Source organism: Camelus ferus, chromosome 5 (assembly GCF_009834535.1).
Source record: "Camelus ferus isolate YT-003-E chromosome 5, BCGSAC_Cfer_1.0, whole genome shotgun sequence".
NCBI classification, from domain to species: domain Eukaryota; kingdom Metazoa; phylum Chordata; class Mammalia; order Artiodactyla; family Camelidae; genus Camelus; species Camelus ferus.
Genome location: NC_045700.1, coordinates 5,218,013 through 5,232,172, shown reverse-complemented (window position 1 = coordinate 5,232,172; position 14,160 = coordinate 5,218,013). Strand labels below are relative to the sequence as shown.

The following is a 14,160-nucleotide window of genomic DNA, read 5'->3' as shown; positions in this document are numbered from 1 at the left end:
CTAGTAGGCCATCAATGTCTATTTCCTTGATCGTGCTTTCAGGGGATTTCTCTTGATCTTTTAATTGGGAGTGGTTCCTCTGCTTCTTCATATTGCTCATATCTCTCTGACACTGTGGCTTAAGGAGTATCAGTTATCTAGTTCTCTTGGTGACGCTGTGCTCTTAATGATTTTATCCAGGGGTCTTTGTGTCTTTGCCCTGTTTCGCGAGCTCAGCTTGCTGTTTCCAGAGGCCCTTTGTTGGCACCCTCATCTGTGCTGCTCCCAGCGGCTGTCCGCTAGCAGATCATGCCCCCTCCCAACATTGGGTCAGGGGCTGAGCTCTTATCCGGTGGGTGGGCGGGTCACTCCCCCTCCCGATGCTGCAGTCAGATGCTGGGCTCAGGGGAGGCAGGTGGGCGGATCGCGCCCCCTCCCAGCAACGTGGTCAGGTGCTGCGTTCCTGCCAGGAATACGGGTTGCCACCCGCCCTTACCTGGCGCCGGTCTCTCCGCTGCTCTGTGCAGATGCCCGCTCCGCCTCGGGTTGGTGTTCCGAAGGCGGGCTCGGGGAAGACTGCAGAATGGCCCTGCCTCTGCTCTGTGCCAAATCATTAGCTCCTTGTTTGTCTTGGCGGCGCGAGTTTTCTGAGGTGCCAGGGCAGAAAGATCCTATCTGCCTCTAGCTGTAAACAAGTCTCAGTCCTGCCTAGGAGGTTGTGGAGCCCCTGGGTGCGGATTCAGGGCTCGGCCCCGCCCCCGCCCAGGCGCTCGCACAGGAGGAGGTGGCAGCTGTGGCTGCGCCGCGCCTCTCTTCTCGCAAGAAGCGCCAGTAATGGCGGCGCAGTTCTGAGGAGACAAAGGCTACTGCACCCCTCCCCCTAGCCCACACCAGGAGTGTTGTTTTGCTTTTTTCGCAATTTATGGGGGACCGAGGTTGTTCTGCTCCGTATCCCCTCCCAGCCACAGCCCGCAGACCCCCGGGGCCGCCTCAGTGCATCTTCCCCCGTCCTCCACCCAGCTCGGGCGGCCTGTCCCGGCCCCCAGCTCCCAGCTCGGGTCTCGGGCTGGGTGTCGCGGGGACCCTTTGTGCCCATTTAACACCCGGTCAAGGGGTGCTCGGGGCAGACCTGAGCCTCGGAGGCTCCCCCTCCATCCCACTGACCTCTCCGTTGGTGGGGGGAGACCCAGCGAACGAGCGTCAGTCCTCCTTTGCCACTCCCTCCCTGTGGGATTGGTCCCGCACTATTTTGCTTTTTCTTCTTTCCTTTTTCCTTTTTTCCTACCAGATTTTTGGCGTCTTTGTCTTTCGAAGAGAGCAATGTTCTTTCAGAGTTCGGCAGGTGCTCTGGTTGGCTGAGTGGGTCCGTAGATGTGAGTTTTGGTGTATTTGTGGGAGAGGTGAGCTGTAAGCGTCCTGCTCCGCCATCGTGCCTGTAATCCCTAGGTATTCTTATTACTGTCCCAAAGATCCCTTAGGCTCTGTTTATTTTACATCCTGGTTTTTTTTTTTTTTTTTTTTTTTTTTTTTCATTTTCTCAGACTGGATAATCTGAACTGACCTGTCTTCAAGTTTGTTGTCTCTTATGCCCACTGACATGTGCTTTTGAAGACCCTCTAGTGTTTGTTTTTTTTTTTTTCTTTAAGCTTTTATACTTTTCAACTCTGGAATTTTTGTTTTTTGGTTTTTTTAATAATTTCTATCAATTTATTGACATTCTCAATTTGCTGAGACATCATTTCATGCCATTCTTTAGCCATGATCTCCTTTAGTTCTTGGAACATATTTAAAATCACTTAGTTAAATTCTTTTGACTAGTAAGTCTAACATCTGTGCTTCCTCAGTGACGATTTCATGAGTTGCTTTTTCCCTGTTTCTGAACAATGCCTGTCACTTTACATACCTCAGGACGTTTTTGTTGAAAACTGGACTTTAAACTGTATAATGTGGCAAATCTGAAAATGCCTGCTTGTTGTAGTTATAGTTGTTTGTTTAGTGACTTCTCTGATCTAGTTCTTTAAAATCCTTAGCTTTGTCTAGTGTGGTCACTGAAATCTCTGCTTGGTTTACTGTGTAGTCAGCTGATGATAGAACAGATTTTCTTTAATGCCTAGGACCAGTAAGTCTCTGTGTCTTTACCAAGGAGGGCTGTGTGTGTCTTGGGTCCCCCATCAACACGCGGGCAGGCAGTTTGCAGCTCTGCTTTGCCCTTCTCCTCCTCTTTGCACAGGGCCTCAAGGTCAGCCAGAGGTGAGAGCTTAGGGCCGTCTCAGTTCTTTCCTGGGCATGTGCACGGCCCCAGGTGTGCACACAGCCCCACAGCTATGTGTTTGTTGCCTCCTGGATTGCCAGAAACAGTCAGAGTTTTTCAGAGCCCCTAGGGATATTTCATTCTCCAGCATTTCCTTTAGGTTTTGGGGTAGCTTGTTGTTTGCCCTACCCAAAAGGCTGTTACCATCATCTCAGTCAGCCAGGAAGCTGATCCATTGCCTCTGATTTTTTCCAGAAACACCCTAAGAGAAAGGGCATTTGCACTGACAAGCTCCAAGTCAGGTCACATAAGACAGTCTTGCAAATTGGACCAACCAGACAGGTCGTGTAACGATAATTCTCTGGTAAAGAGGGTTTGTAGTGGCTCCAGCCCCTCTGGCTGGTTTTCCCTGTGAGTGTGGACTGTTGGCTGATAAGCCTTCCATGGAGTTGGAAGAATGGAAAACAGCAGTTCAAGTCAACACGCCACACAGTTTACTGTTCTCACTAAGATTCAGCCTATTTTCTTGAATAATTTTGCCAAATTGTTGAAAACCTTCAGCTAATTTCTGGTGTTACGAAAAAGTTGTTTCTGACTTTTTTTTTGGCCAGTTTTCGGTTGCTTTTATGAAAGAGGATTTTCAGAGGTCCTAACTCCCATATTTTTGCTGATGTCTTTGGTTACTTTATCTTTTAATTCTCTTGAATTCTAGAATAATCCTTAACCTCTACCCCATCCTTATTTTTAAAACACTTACTCCGAAATAATTTAAGACTCAAAAGAAGTTGCAAAAATAGTACAGAAAGTTCCCATAATACGCTTTATCTAGCTGCCCCCAATGATTACATCTTACATAACTCTAGTACATTTTCAAAATGAAAAAAATTGGCATTGGTATAATGCTGCTGAATTAACTGCAGACTTTATTAGAATGGCATCAGTTTTTAAATGCATTTTTTTTCCTTTTGGCATATACTGCTTTGGAATTTTACCACATGACTAGATCTGTAACCACTATTATAATCAGACTCTGGAATTGTTTCATTACCACAAAGACATTCCCTCATGTTCTGTGTGTGTGTGTGTGTGTGTGTGTGTGTGTGTGTGTGTGCGCGCCCCCGCACGCGCACATACATATACATATATACATACATACACACGTGGCTTTTTTTCACTCAGCATAGTACTTTTGAGAGTCATCCAAGTGGTAGCCTTGTAGCAGTTTGTTCTTTTTTGGATGAGTAGTGTTGTGTCATGTGGATGTACCAGAATTTCTCTCTCTGGTTGTTTCTAGTTCTGGGCTATTACAGAAAAAGCCGCTGTGAACGTTTGTGTACAGTGTTCTTGGTAGACACACATTTTCATTTCTTTAAGATAGAAATCCTAAGAGTGCAGTTGCCAAATTAAGTTGCATGATATGTGTATTTGTTTTGAATTGTATAAGAAACCTCCAAACTGTTTTCTTTTTTTTTTTTTTCTTTTTTTTTAAGTAAAGGTAGATTTATTTAGAGAGAGAACATACTGCATAGAGTGTAGGCTGTTTCCAAAGGCAAGAGAAAGGCCATGACGTGTGGGGGTTGGGAGCTCAGGTTAGAGTAAAAGTAGATACACACTCCATAGACAGGGTGCGGGCCTGTCTCCGAAGGGGAGGGAGCAAGAGAGGTGGCCAGGACTGTACCGTTTTAAATTCACACCTGCAACACATGAGACACTTTTGTTCTTCAGCCCTGCTAAGCTCACTGTTAGTGCTCGGAGGGCTTTTCGCAGCTACAGTTGCTGCGCATCCTTCCTGCGCTTGGTACCACAGGGAAAGGTGTTTTCACCGTTCCGGCAGGTGTGTGGCTGGGGGTGGTCTGTCATCGGAGCGTTGCTTTGCTTGTCTCTAATGGCCAGTGGTGTTGAGCATCTTTCTGCGTGCTTAGTAGCCGTCTGAATATTCTCTTTAGCAAAGTGTGTTATTCGTGTCTTGTACCCTAATTTTACAATGGGATTGTTTGTTTTCTTACTGTTTACAGAGTTCTTTATATCTCCTGAATATAATTCCTCTATTAGGTGTGTTTTGGGTTTGTTTTTTTTTTTAAACCCTCTTAACCATTTTTAAGTGTATGTTTCCGTGGTGTTCAGCATATTCACACTGTGGTGCATTTGATCTCCAGATCGTTTTCACCTTGAAGAGCTGTAACTACAGACTCCCTATTGTCCCTCCCCTCAGCCCCTGGGAACCACCATTCTATTTCCTTTTTCAGTGAATTTGGCTACTCTGGGTACTTCATATAAATGGAGTCCTGCAGTCCAGACATCCCTCAGTTTGCTCAGGGCATTGGTCCATGACCCTTGCCCCTGCAGGTACCAAAATCCCTGGGTGCTCAGGTCCCTTGTATAAAACGGCACACTATTTGCGTGTAACCTACACACACCCTCCTAGCTCTAGGGGACTTACAGGTGACTTATAATACCTAATACAGTGTAAATACTGTGTAAATAGGAGCTGGCATGCTGCAACTTCAAGCTTTGCTTTTTGAAACTTTCTGGAATTGTTTTGTTCCCTAAATATTCTCAGTTCACTGTGGTTGAATCTGCAGGTGCAGGGCCTGCGCATGTAGAAGGCCAACTGTGTTTGTTTTTGTGATTAGCTCATTTTACTTAGCATAGTGGCCTCGGGCTCACCAAGTATGTGCTTTGCAAATATTTTTTTCAATCTATGCCTTGTCTTTCCAACCTCTTAAAATGGGCTTTAGCAAAAACAAAAGTTTTTTATTTGGATGAAACCCAATTTATCAGCTTATTCTTTTATAGATTGTGCTTTTGGTATCATGTCTAAGAACTGTGATCTTGGGTTTTCTTTTGTATTTTCTTATGAAAGTTCCATACTTCCACATTCAGATTTATGATCCATGTTCAGTTCAGTTTCACATATGGTGTGAGGTTTGGGTCAATATTGAATTTTTTGTCCATAGAAATCCAGTTGTTTTTGGCCTTGAACTTGAGGGTATTGTCATGTGTTGCTTTTGATACTCTGGAGTTTCAGCAGTAGTAATGTAAGTAGGTAAACCTTTATAGCTATTAAATGAAAAATTTACTTAGAAAATGTTTAAGAAGAATTTGTAGTGACATGAATGAATTCTTCTTATAAAACTGAAAGAATAGGATATACATTTTTGAACACTGTATTTGTAGTTACTTTCGATGTCTGGAGTCTCTGGCAAAACATACTGGAAAATTATAAGAATGGTGTCCCTAGGTAGAGGGCTGGGTGTGTGAAGTGGAGGGAAGTTATTTTCAATTTGTATTCTTTTGGATCTTCGCCATGTGCATGAGTTTCCTCTTTTATAAAAAATAGGTTTACAAGGAGCTACATACAAAGTGTGAGTATAACTAAGTTTTTTAAAAACTCTTAAGGCAACATATACGTTAAGGAGGTCTTGGAGGAAGAAATACATGAAGCTAATGAAAGCTGAATCAAGGAATAGAGTTTTAGTTGTGCTATGTGTTGAATTGGGCAAATATTCATCCTCTGAGATGTTGCAGATTAAGGCAGTTTTCTGTCATTTGCTACATCATCTTTGCTTTTGTTTCTTTTTTTAATTGAAGTATAGTTGATTTGTGTTAGCTACCAGTATACAGCACAGTGATTCATTTGTACATGTATATATATTCCTTTTCCTATTCTTTTTCATTACAGGCCATTACAGGGTGTTGACTGTAGTGCCCTGTGTTCTGCAGAAGGACCTTGTTGTTTATCATCTTTGTTTCTGTGTTTCAGTGCCAAACCCAAGTCAGAAATCCACGTATCAATGGCCACTCCTGTCACTGTGTCTATGGAGACCATGGCTAATCAAAACAATGACCAGCCCACCATCGCCGTCCCACCCACCGCTCAGCAGCCCCCACCGACCATTCCAACCATGATCGCAGCAGCTAGTCCCCCGTCCCAGCCGGCGGTCGCCCTTCCAACCATTCCTGGAGCCGTCCCTGTCACTCCACCCATCACCACCATTGCCGCCGCCCCTCCGCCGTCAGCAGCTGTGGGTGGCAGTCTCTCGTCCGTCTTGGGCCCTCCTGTACCTGAGATAAAAGTTAAGGAAGAAGTGGAACCAATGGACATCATGAGGCCGGTTTCCGGTAAGTTCACTCTCAGATGCTCTCTGTTGGCAGTGGCCCCTTCCCCTCATCCACACCCTCCTCAGAGTCCAGACTCTCATGTGACCCTCAGCCAGGGAGTCTGACTCCTTGGTGCCCGTTTTTAAATCTGCATTTCATTCTTTTTTCATAAATAGAAAAAGTATTAAGCATCTCTGAAAACTAAATCCATTTTGCTGCCCTTTTATAATTAATTTTATCTCTTACAAAGTCATGAGAAAGATCATTTCAACAAGAGTATCTTTAAACGTAGATTCTGTATGCATTAACTAAATGCTGTCATGTTGAAGGGACTCAAGATACGGTCATGGCTAAATGCTGATTAATTTATAGCTTATTCCCTACCGATTTTTGTTGCCTTGCGTATTGCAGTAACGTAAGTTTGTTGAAAATCGTCTCTTGATGATCTTGTGACTAGTAAACTCTTAAAACTATTCATTACCTTTTCCCCCTCATCTTCTCAGCTCTAAACTTCCAGTTTGTGAAAGGCAGGTCACTTTGGAGATTCTCTATTTTGTTTTCTGGGTTTTTTAAATAATCTGTTGTGAAATCTTATCTTTCCTGACTACAAAAGTAACATTCAGGGTATGAAATTTGTGAAATACAGACAAAGCCAAAGTGGAGAGCAAGTTGCTTTGCACTGTGGTGGCCCCGCGCCCCCGTCCTTGCCTCTCTGTGTGGAGGTCCCCATCTCCCGTGCCCCATGCTTAGTTAAGAGATGTGGCCACGCTGCATCTGCAGGTTTTAAACCTGCTGTTCATTCGTTGGCTTCTTTATTTCCATTTATGGTGCCTGCATTGTCCTCCTGTGGGACCCACGTGTAGTCTCCGCGCTTCCATGGAGAGGCACGGTGGATAACCTCAGAGGAGTGATGTGGTGGTCCCCGCCTTGCTGTGCATCTGTCGTTCTTGAAAGTTCCCCTCACCTCTCTCTGCAGGGAGCCAGCAGGAGTCCTTCCTCAGCTGCAGGCTCCACACCAGACTTTGTTCTACCACAGTAGAATGAAAAAACAGAATCACACTGAAGGCACCACCTTGAACAAAACTAACACACCTCCATCCTTGGGAGCTTATATTCTAGCAAGGGTGCCAGGCAGTGAAATACAGCCGGGGCCAAATATGAGGGAAAGCTAGGGCTAGAGCTGTGATTTTTTAAAGAGTTTAAAGGGAAAAGCCCTACTCAGGAAACGATCTTTGAGTAGGGACATTAAAGAGATGCTGACCACGAAGATCCCTGGAAAAAGAGCTTTTGAAACCAAGAGAGCAGGAAGTGCAGAAGCCTGAGATGCAGCCCGTCTGTCGTGCTCAGCGAGCAGCAAGGAGGCGGAGGCAGGAGAGCTCAGTACGGAGGGGGTGGCAGAGACAAGGTCAGAGAACCAGGGTCACGGCGGTGACAGCCTCTGGGCCACCGCCAGGACTTTGGCTTTGCCGAGGGTGGCAGGGGGACCTGTCATTAGAGGGTTTTGAGCAGAGGAGAGACATGAGGTCACCTCTCCTCTCAAGAGAAAGCCCTGGCCGCTGTGCAGAAACACCGTGGGGACGAGGCTGGAGGTGGGGAGATGTGTTTTGAGACTGCTGCGTTACTTGCAGGGAGCGGGTGAAGGTTTCGGCCGGGGAAGTGGCAACAGAGGTGGTTGAAGCAGACAGCTCCTGCGTGGATCTCTGAAGCAGAACTGAGAGGATTGCCTTACAGCTTGGAGGCTGTGAGAGAAGGGCATTAGCGTCCGCTGTGAAGTTGTGGGTCTTAGTGATGGAGGTATCAGCTGAGGGGCAGGTTGCAGGGATGGCGTTTGTAGGCGGGGGGGGGGGTAGTTTTTGCTCTGGTGAGCTCGAGGTGTCCGTCAGACCTCCAGATGGACTCACCAGGTAGGCAGTTGGATCCCTGAGCCTAGCTTTTCGAAGAAAATTAAGTTGCCAGTAGAAATTGGGGGGTAGTCATTGTCTGTATGAATTATGTTTCAAGCCACGAGCTTGGATAAGATCACCGGAGGAATGAGTGCTGATAAGAAAGAAGCAGTTGTGAACTGAGCCTCAGGGCCCTGCACCATTTTGAGGCAGGAGCAGAGGCAGGAGCCAGCAAAGGAGACCGCATGGAGGGGCCGGAGTGACAGGGACAAAACTTGGAGTTGGTGATGTTCTGGAAAGCCAGGACAGAAATACTACAGAGAAAAGGGTCCCAGCTGTTGAGACCAGTGAAGGTGAGGACCGAGCAGTGACTGATGGACTTAGCAACACAATGGTTGTGGAGATCTGGAGAAGAGCAGCTTCCATGTGATGGTGTTGGGCACAGCAGGGTGGGGAGTGGGTTCAAAAGAAAAATTCCTGGGAGTGGAGTATCAGAGACAGCACTTGAGGGGCTTGTTATAAAGCAATAGCAAAAGGAAGGGCACTCGGTACCCGAAGGGAAATGATGCCTAGAGGAAGTAGGATTTGTCTGTTCATGGGAGTGACGGAATAGGGCGGGAAGGCTTGGTGCTGCAGGGAGAAGAGATGAGAGTCCTGGAGCCGGGTCTGAGGAGGTGAGAGTGGGTGGGGCTCCACCTTCACTGAGAGACAGGAGATTCCTGGTCACCATGCAGGTAAGGCAGGTGCTGTACGTGGTGGGAATTTACGGCCATTTCCTTCTGATTATTTCTGGGTTTTTTTTCTTCCAGTAAAGTAGAAAGCAGGGTCATGAGCTGAGAGTGAGGATGGTATTGGAGGTGTAGAGAGTGAATGACTTGGCAGACATGGGGGTCTGTCCAGCAGCAGCGACGGCCCACCCAAGCTCGGTGAGCACGCTAACCTGAGCCCCATCAGCCCTGCTTCGTGTCTTTCTCTGGTCCATCCCTCTGCATAGGTGCAGACTAGTTGGAGAGTTGGATTTAAGCTGTTGTCCTTTTGCTCAGTGAGCGCAGTGAAGCAAGAGAGGGGACAGTAAATGAGTAAAGCAAATCAAATTGATGGGAGAATTAAAACCCAGGGAGAGGAGGGAGGGGACATTAGAGGGATGAGAGACAGCAAAATAGTGGTGTGATTACTGGGTAATAATTTCTGATGTCAAGGAAGTGTTGGAGGTGAGATACTGAGAGGAGTGACCTGGAAGGGTGGTTGGTTTGGGCTGGAAACTCAGATGCTGGAAGCTGAGATGTGATGACGGGGCTTAGGGTATGACTATGGGGAGTGGGTGGCCGAGGAGCATGTGGAGGGAAAGGATGGGCCCGGATGCGGTGCAAGAGTTGAGGTGAGCTTTTATTGTGATTTGTGATTCCCTGGGTACGTGATCCACAGAGGCCCGAAAACACATTGTTGACTTCGTCCTAAGAATGCCGTCTGTCTGGAGGCAGTGGTTCAGGAGTGCAGTCTCCGAGGCCAGCCGCCTCCATCCACCCCCAGCTCACCTGCTTCCTGCCCGCGCAATTTGTGCCGCGTTTTCTCATCTTTTCAGCTGGCGGATAATAGAATGCCTGCTTGCTCAGATTATTTGTAAGAGTATATGAGTTCATGGGCTATCGCCTAGAAATTAATGCTCAGAGGCTTGAAAACTAGTGGCTTGAACGTGGAAGCTTTTGTCATCTCCCTTGAAGCAGATCCTGAGGCAAACAGTCCAGAGATGGTATGTGGACTCCATAAAATTATTAGAGATCCAGGCCCCTACTACCCTCAGCCTTTGACCCTCGTGCTCCTGATTCGAGATAGCTGCTGGAACTCCAGCTATCTCATCTGAGTCCCAGGGGCACCGAAAGAAGACGAGTGGGTCATGCCTTCTTGCTTTTAAGGAAACCTCTTGAAAATGCTACAGAGCACTTGGATTTGCATTTCAGACGGCCATACCTGACTGTGAGGGAGACTAGTAAATGCAGTTTCCGCTGAGTTGCGTGCACCCATTTCCCAGGAGGGCTCCTCACTTGTGCTAAGGGGGGGCGTGGCTGAGGTGTTAGGAAACTATTGTCAGCCTCTGCCACAGTTAGGGTGCTTAGCACTGTGCTGGGCACGCGGGAGGACGCAGTCAGCGTTAGCTTGCCTTCCTGTCAGTCTTCCACATGGATGGACACCATTGACACTCCCCACGACGTGTGTGGGTTCTCACACTGTGTGCACACTCTTCTCCCTTGACAGCAGTTCCTCCCCTGGCCACCAACACCGTGTCTCCATCCCTTGCGTTGCTGGCTAACAACTTGTCCATGCCGCCGAGTGACCTGCCGCCGGGCGCCTCCCCGAGGAAGAAGCCGCGCAAGCAGCAGCACGTGATCTCCACGGAAGAGGGGGAGATGATGGAGACCAACAGCACTGACGACGAGAAGTCCGCTGCCAAGAGCCTCCTGGTGAAGGCCGAGAAGCGCAAGTCTCCTCCCAAGGAGTACATCGGTAATGCCCGCTCGGCCAGCTTGGTCCCCGGACTCCTCCCCACTGCAGTCCCGCTGGAGGTGTCCCACCCGGGGCTGTGTCCCCGCTGGAGCTCACCTGCAGGAGCTGTCCCGGGAGGATTGCTGCAGATAGGTCATAAGCTGTTCAATGTCTTCTTTTTCTTCTCTCTTGAATAGATGAAGAAGGTGTGAGGTATGTCCCCGTGCGTCCAAGACCCCCCATCACTTTGCTCCGCCACTATCGGAACCCCTGGAAAGCTGCTTACCACCACTTCCAGCGGTACAGCGACGTCCGGGTCAAAGGTCAGTCTCCCCAGAAATGTCCAGTGTTCATGCAGGTGGCTGGTCTTTCATTGGGCTGTATTGAAACCACAGTAGAATAAAAAGACAGAATCACAGTTTTCCAGTTTCAAAAAGAGCCATAAATTTTTGTTATAAAATCTTGAGACTTTAGCAGGGGAGGGTAGAGCTCAGTGGTAGAGCACATGCTTATCAAGCAAGGTCCTGTGTTCAATCCCCAGTACCTCCAATAAAAACAAATGTGTAAGTAAGTAAACAAACCTAATTACCTCCCCCGTCCAAAAAAATTAATAATAATAAAATGAAATCTTGAGACTTCAGTGTTTAACTTAAGCAAAATATTCAGTTGAGTATAAAATTTGGAAAATTATCCTTTGCCTCAGAAAGCTATGTGCACTTTTATCGGACACTCAGTCTAGGGAGTAAGTGACAACATTGCTTTTAGTTAAGTTTCATGTGTTACCAGCTCCCCAGGTGGTGACAGACGACCTCCTTAGCCCTTAGCCCCCAGAGTCATTGGGGAAGAGCCCACTAGATTATTTGAAGCAGTCCACAGTAGTCCCTTGGATGCTCAGATATACAGGCATCATAAGCCCCAGGAAGTTTATTTTCCAAAAGACCTTTTGTTTAACATGTGTGAAGCTCTTGGAATGGTCCAGGGCAGGCGCTAAGTAAATGTTTCTATTGTTAAGCTTAAGAATAACATCCTAATAAACCCACACACATGTGATAAAAATGGCTAATGGTACCTTGCAAATAACTGCAACTATTTCTGTGGACTTTCTAGCATTAATCTCAGATATAATTGTTTGCACAGAAAGGTTATGTTTTCAGAGAATTGGTTGTGTTTCCCGTTCCCTCATATAAACTCTACTTGGAAACTTCTCTGAGGGTTTCCTTGACCCTCAAGATGAGTCTGAGTTGGATGGTACTGACTCGTGCCTGTTAGCAAGAGTGAAAGTCCTGGCGGTTCTGTCTCTGGACGGAAGCACAGAGGGGGCTGCACTGCCCAGCTTTTCTTCCTCACAAGTATACCCCAAGCTTTGAAAAGAGGGTGGGATTTCACACCCTCTTTGGTTTGGCAGAAGCAGGACCTGAGCCGCTAAACATTTCTCCACACCACGAGAATTCCATCCTAGCAATAAAATACTTACAGTTTTCCCTGGTGACACTTTAAGCCATGTTAGAAGGTTCTCACTGCTTATTGGGACTCACTCTTCAAGAGCTATCTCAAGAAAGATAATTTGACAGCTGAAAATATTAGTAATTCCTGAATCTTCTCTTTGGATATGTACGTATTTATCACCTTGTGCCAAGTCTTTTCTTTTTTTTTTTTTTTTTTTGGTGGGCAGGAGGTAACTTAATTTTATTTATTTATTTATTTTTAGAGGAAGTACTGGGGATTGAACCCAGGACCTCATGCATGCTAAGCACGGACTCTACCACTGAGCTATACCCTCCCCACCTCCAAGTCTCTTGACTATTAAACTTTAATTGAACTGCTTTGGCTGAACTTTAAAGTCATATTCATATAAAGAAATCAGGATGGAATTCTAAAAACAGATAATTCACAGGAGGGAAAGAAGAGAGGAAAAGGGAACAAGAAGCACAGGAAACAAACAGAAAACAAGTAATAACAGGGCAGACTTAGCTTTACATGTCAGTAATGACCTTAAACAAAAATAGTCTGAATATACCAGTTAAAGTACAGATTGGCAACAGATGCTGATGGGAATGTGGAGAAAAGGGAACCCTTGTACACACTTGGTGGGAATGTAAATTGGTGCAACCACTGTAGAAAACAGTGTGGCGGTCTCTCAAACAGCTAAAAATAGAATTACCATCTGACCCAGCAATTCCACTCCCAGGAGTGTTCTGGAGAAAAGGGAAGCACTAATTTGAAAATGCACCCCAAAGTTTATAACAGCATTGTTTACATTTGCCAAGACACGGAAGCAACCTAAGTGTCCATCAACAGATGACTGGATAAAGAAGATGTGGTGTGTATACACAATGGAATACTTCTTAGCCATAAAAAAGAATGAAAGTTTGCCATGTGCAGCAACATGAATGGACTTGGAGGGCATTATGCTAAGTGAAATAAGTCAGACAGAGAAGATAAATACTATATGATATCACTTATGTCACAGATACAGAGAACAAACGAATGGTTACCAGTGGGGGGGGGGGCAGTAAGGGGTTAGGGGAGTAGGAGGTACAAACTGTTGGGTGTAAGACGGGCTCAAGGATGTATTGTACAAGATGTGAAATATAACCAGTATTTTGTAATAACTGTAAATGAAAAGTAACCTTTTAAAATTGTACAAAAAACACAGATTGGCAGAGAGGATAAAAAAAATAGTTCCAAAGTTCCAACTATATTCTGTCTCTGAGAAAGTTCAGATACACTATATGGATAGATTGACAGTAAGAGGATAGAAAAATATATACAGTGCAAAAATTAATCAAAAAACAAGAGTGGTTATATTAATATCAAATAAAGTAGACTTCGGAGGAAGGACAGTTACTAGAGACAAATACACTACATACCAGTTAAAAATATATAGGCAACAAAAACCAAGAGCTTCAGAATACATGAAGCAAAAACAGCTGAAAGGAGTGATAGACAAACGTGCAGTTATAGTTAGAACGTCAGCAGCTCTTGGCAGTTGGCAGAAGTGCCTGACAGAAAATCAACAAGGATATAGAAAAGGAAAGAAGGAAGGAAGCCAACCAGCATCACGCAGATGTTTGCAGAACACTTGAACAGCAGCAGAACACATGCTCTGTGCACCCAGGACAAGTAAAGATGGACCACACTCAGAATCATTAACCTCAGCAGATTGGAAAGAATTGACATCACATACAGTATCTTCATTGACCATAATGGGAAACAAACCAGAAATCAGTGGCAGAGCAGTAACAGGAAAACCTCCAAGCCATGAAAGTTAAACAGCACACTTCTGCATAACTGGTCAAAGAGGACATCTCAAGGGAAATTTTTAAAAATACTAAAAACCGAATGAAAATGAAAATAACAAAGAAGAGCAACATAAAGCAAGGACGGGAAGAAAATAGTAAAGGTAGCAGAAATCAGTGAAATTGGAAACAGAAAAATAATGAAATCAGTGAACAAAGCGAATTC

General features: G+C 45.7%; 1 protein-coding gene across 11 annotated transcripts in view; it reads left to right on the top strand.

Annotated features, from left to right (window-relative positions):
* SAP130 (Sin3A associated protein 130) overlaps positions 1 to 14,160 on the top strand; it is a 72,329-nt gene that overhangs the window by 47,510 nt on the left and 10,659 nt on the right. For 10 of the 11 annotated variants that reach the window (XM_032479235.1, XM_032479241.1, XM_032479236.1 and 7 more), the window contains 3 exons: positions 5,994 to 6,352; positions 10,468 to 10,716; positions 10,893 to 11,018. In XM_032479235.1, coding sequence (XP_032335126.1) covers positions 5,994 to 6,352; positions 10,468 to 10,716; positions 10,893 to 11,018 — 734 coding nt within the window. The remainder of the gene's footprint in view (positions 1 to 5,993; positions 6,353 to 10,467; positions 10,717 to 10,892; positions 11,019 to 14,160) is intronic. The other variant, XM_032479233.1, reaches the window with a different exon arrangement.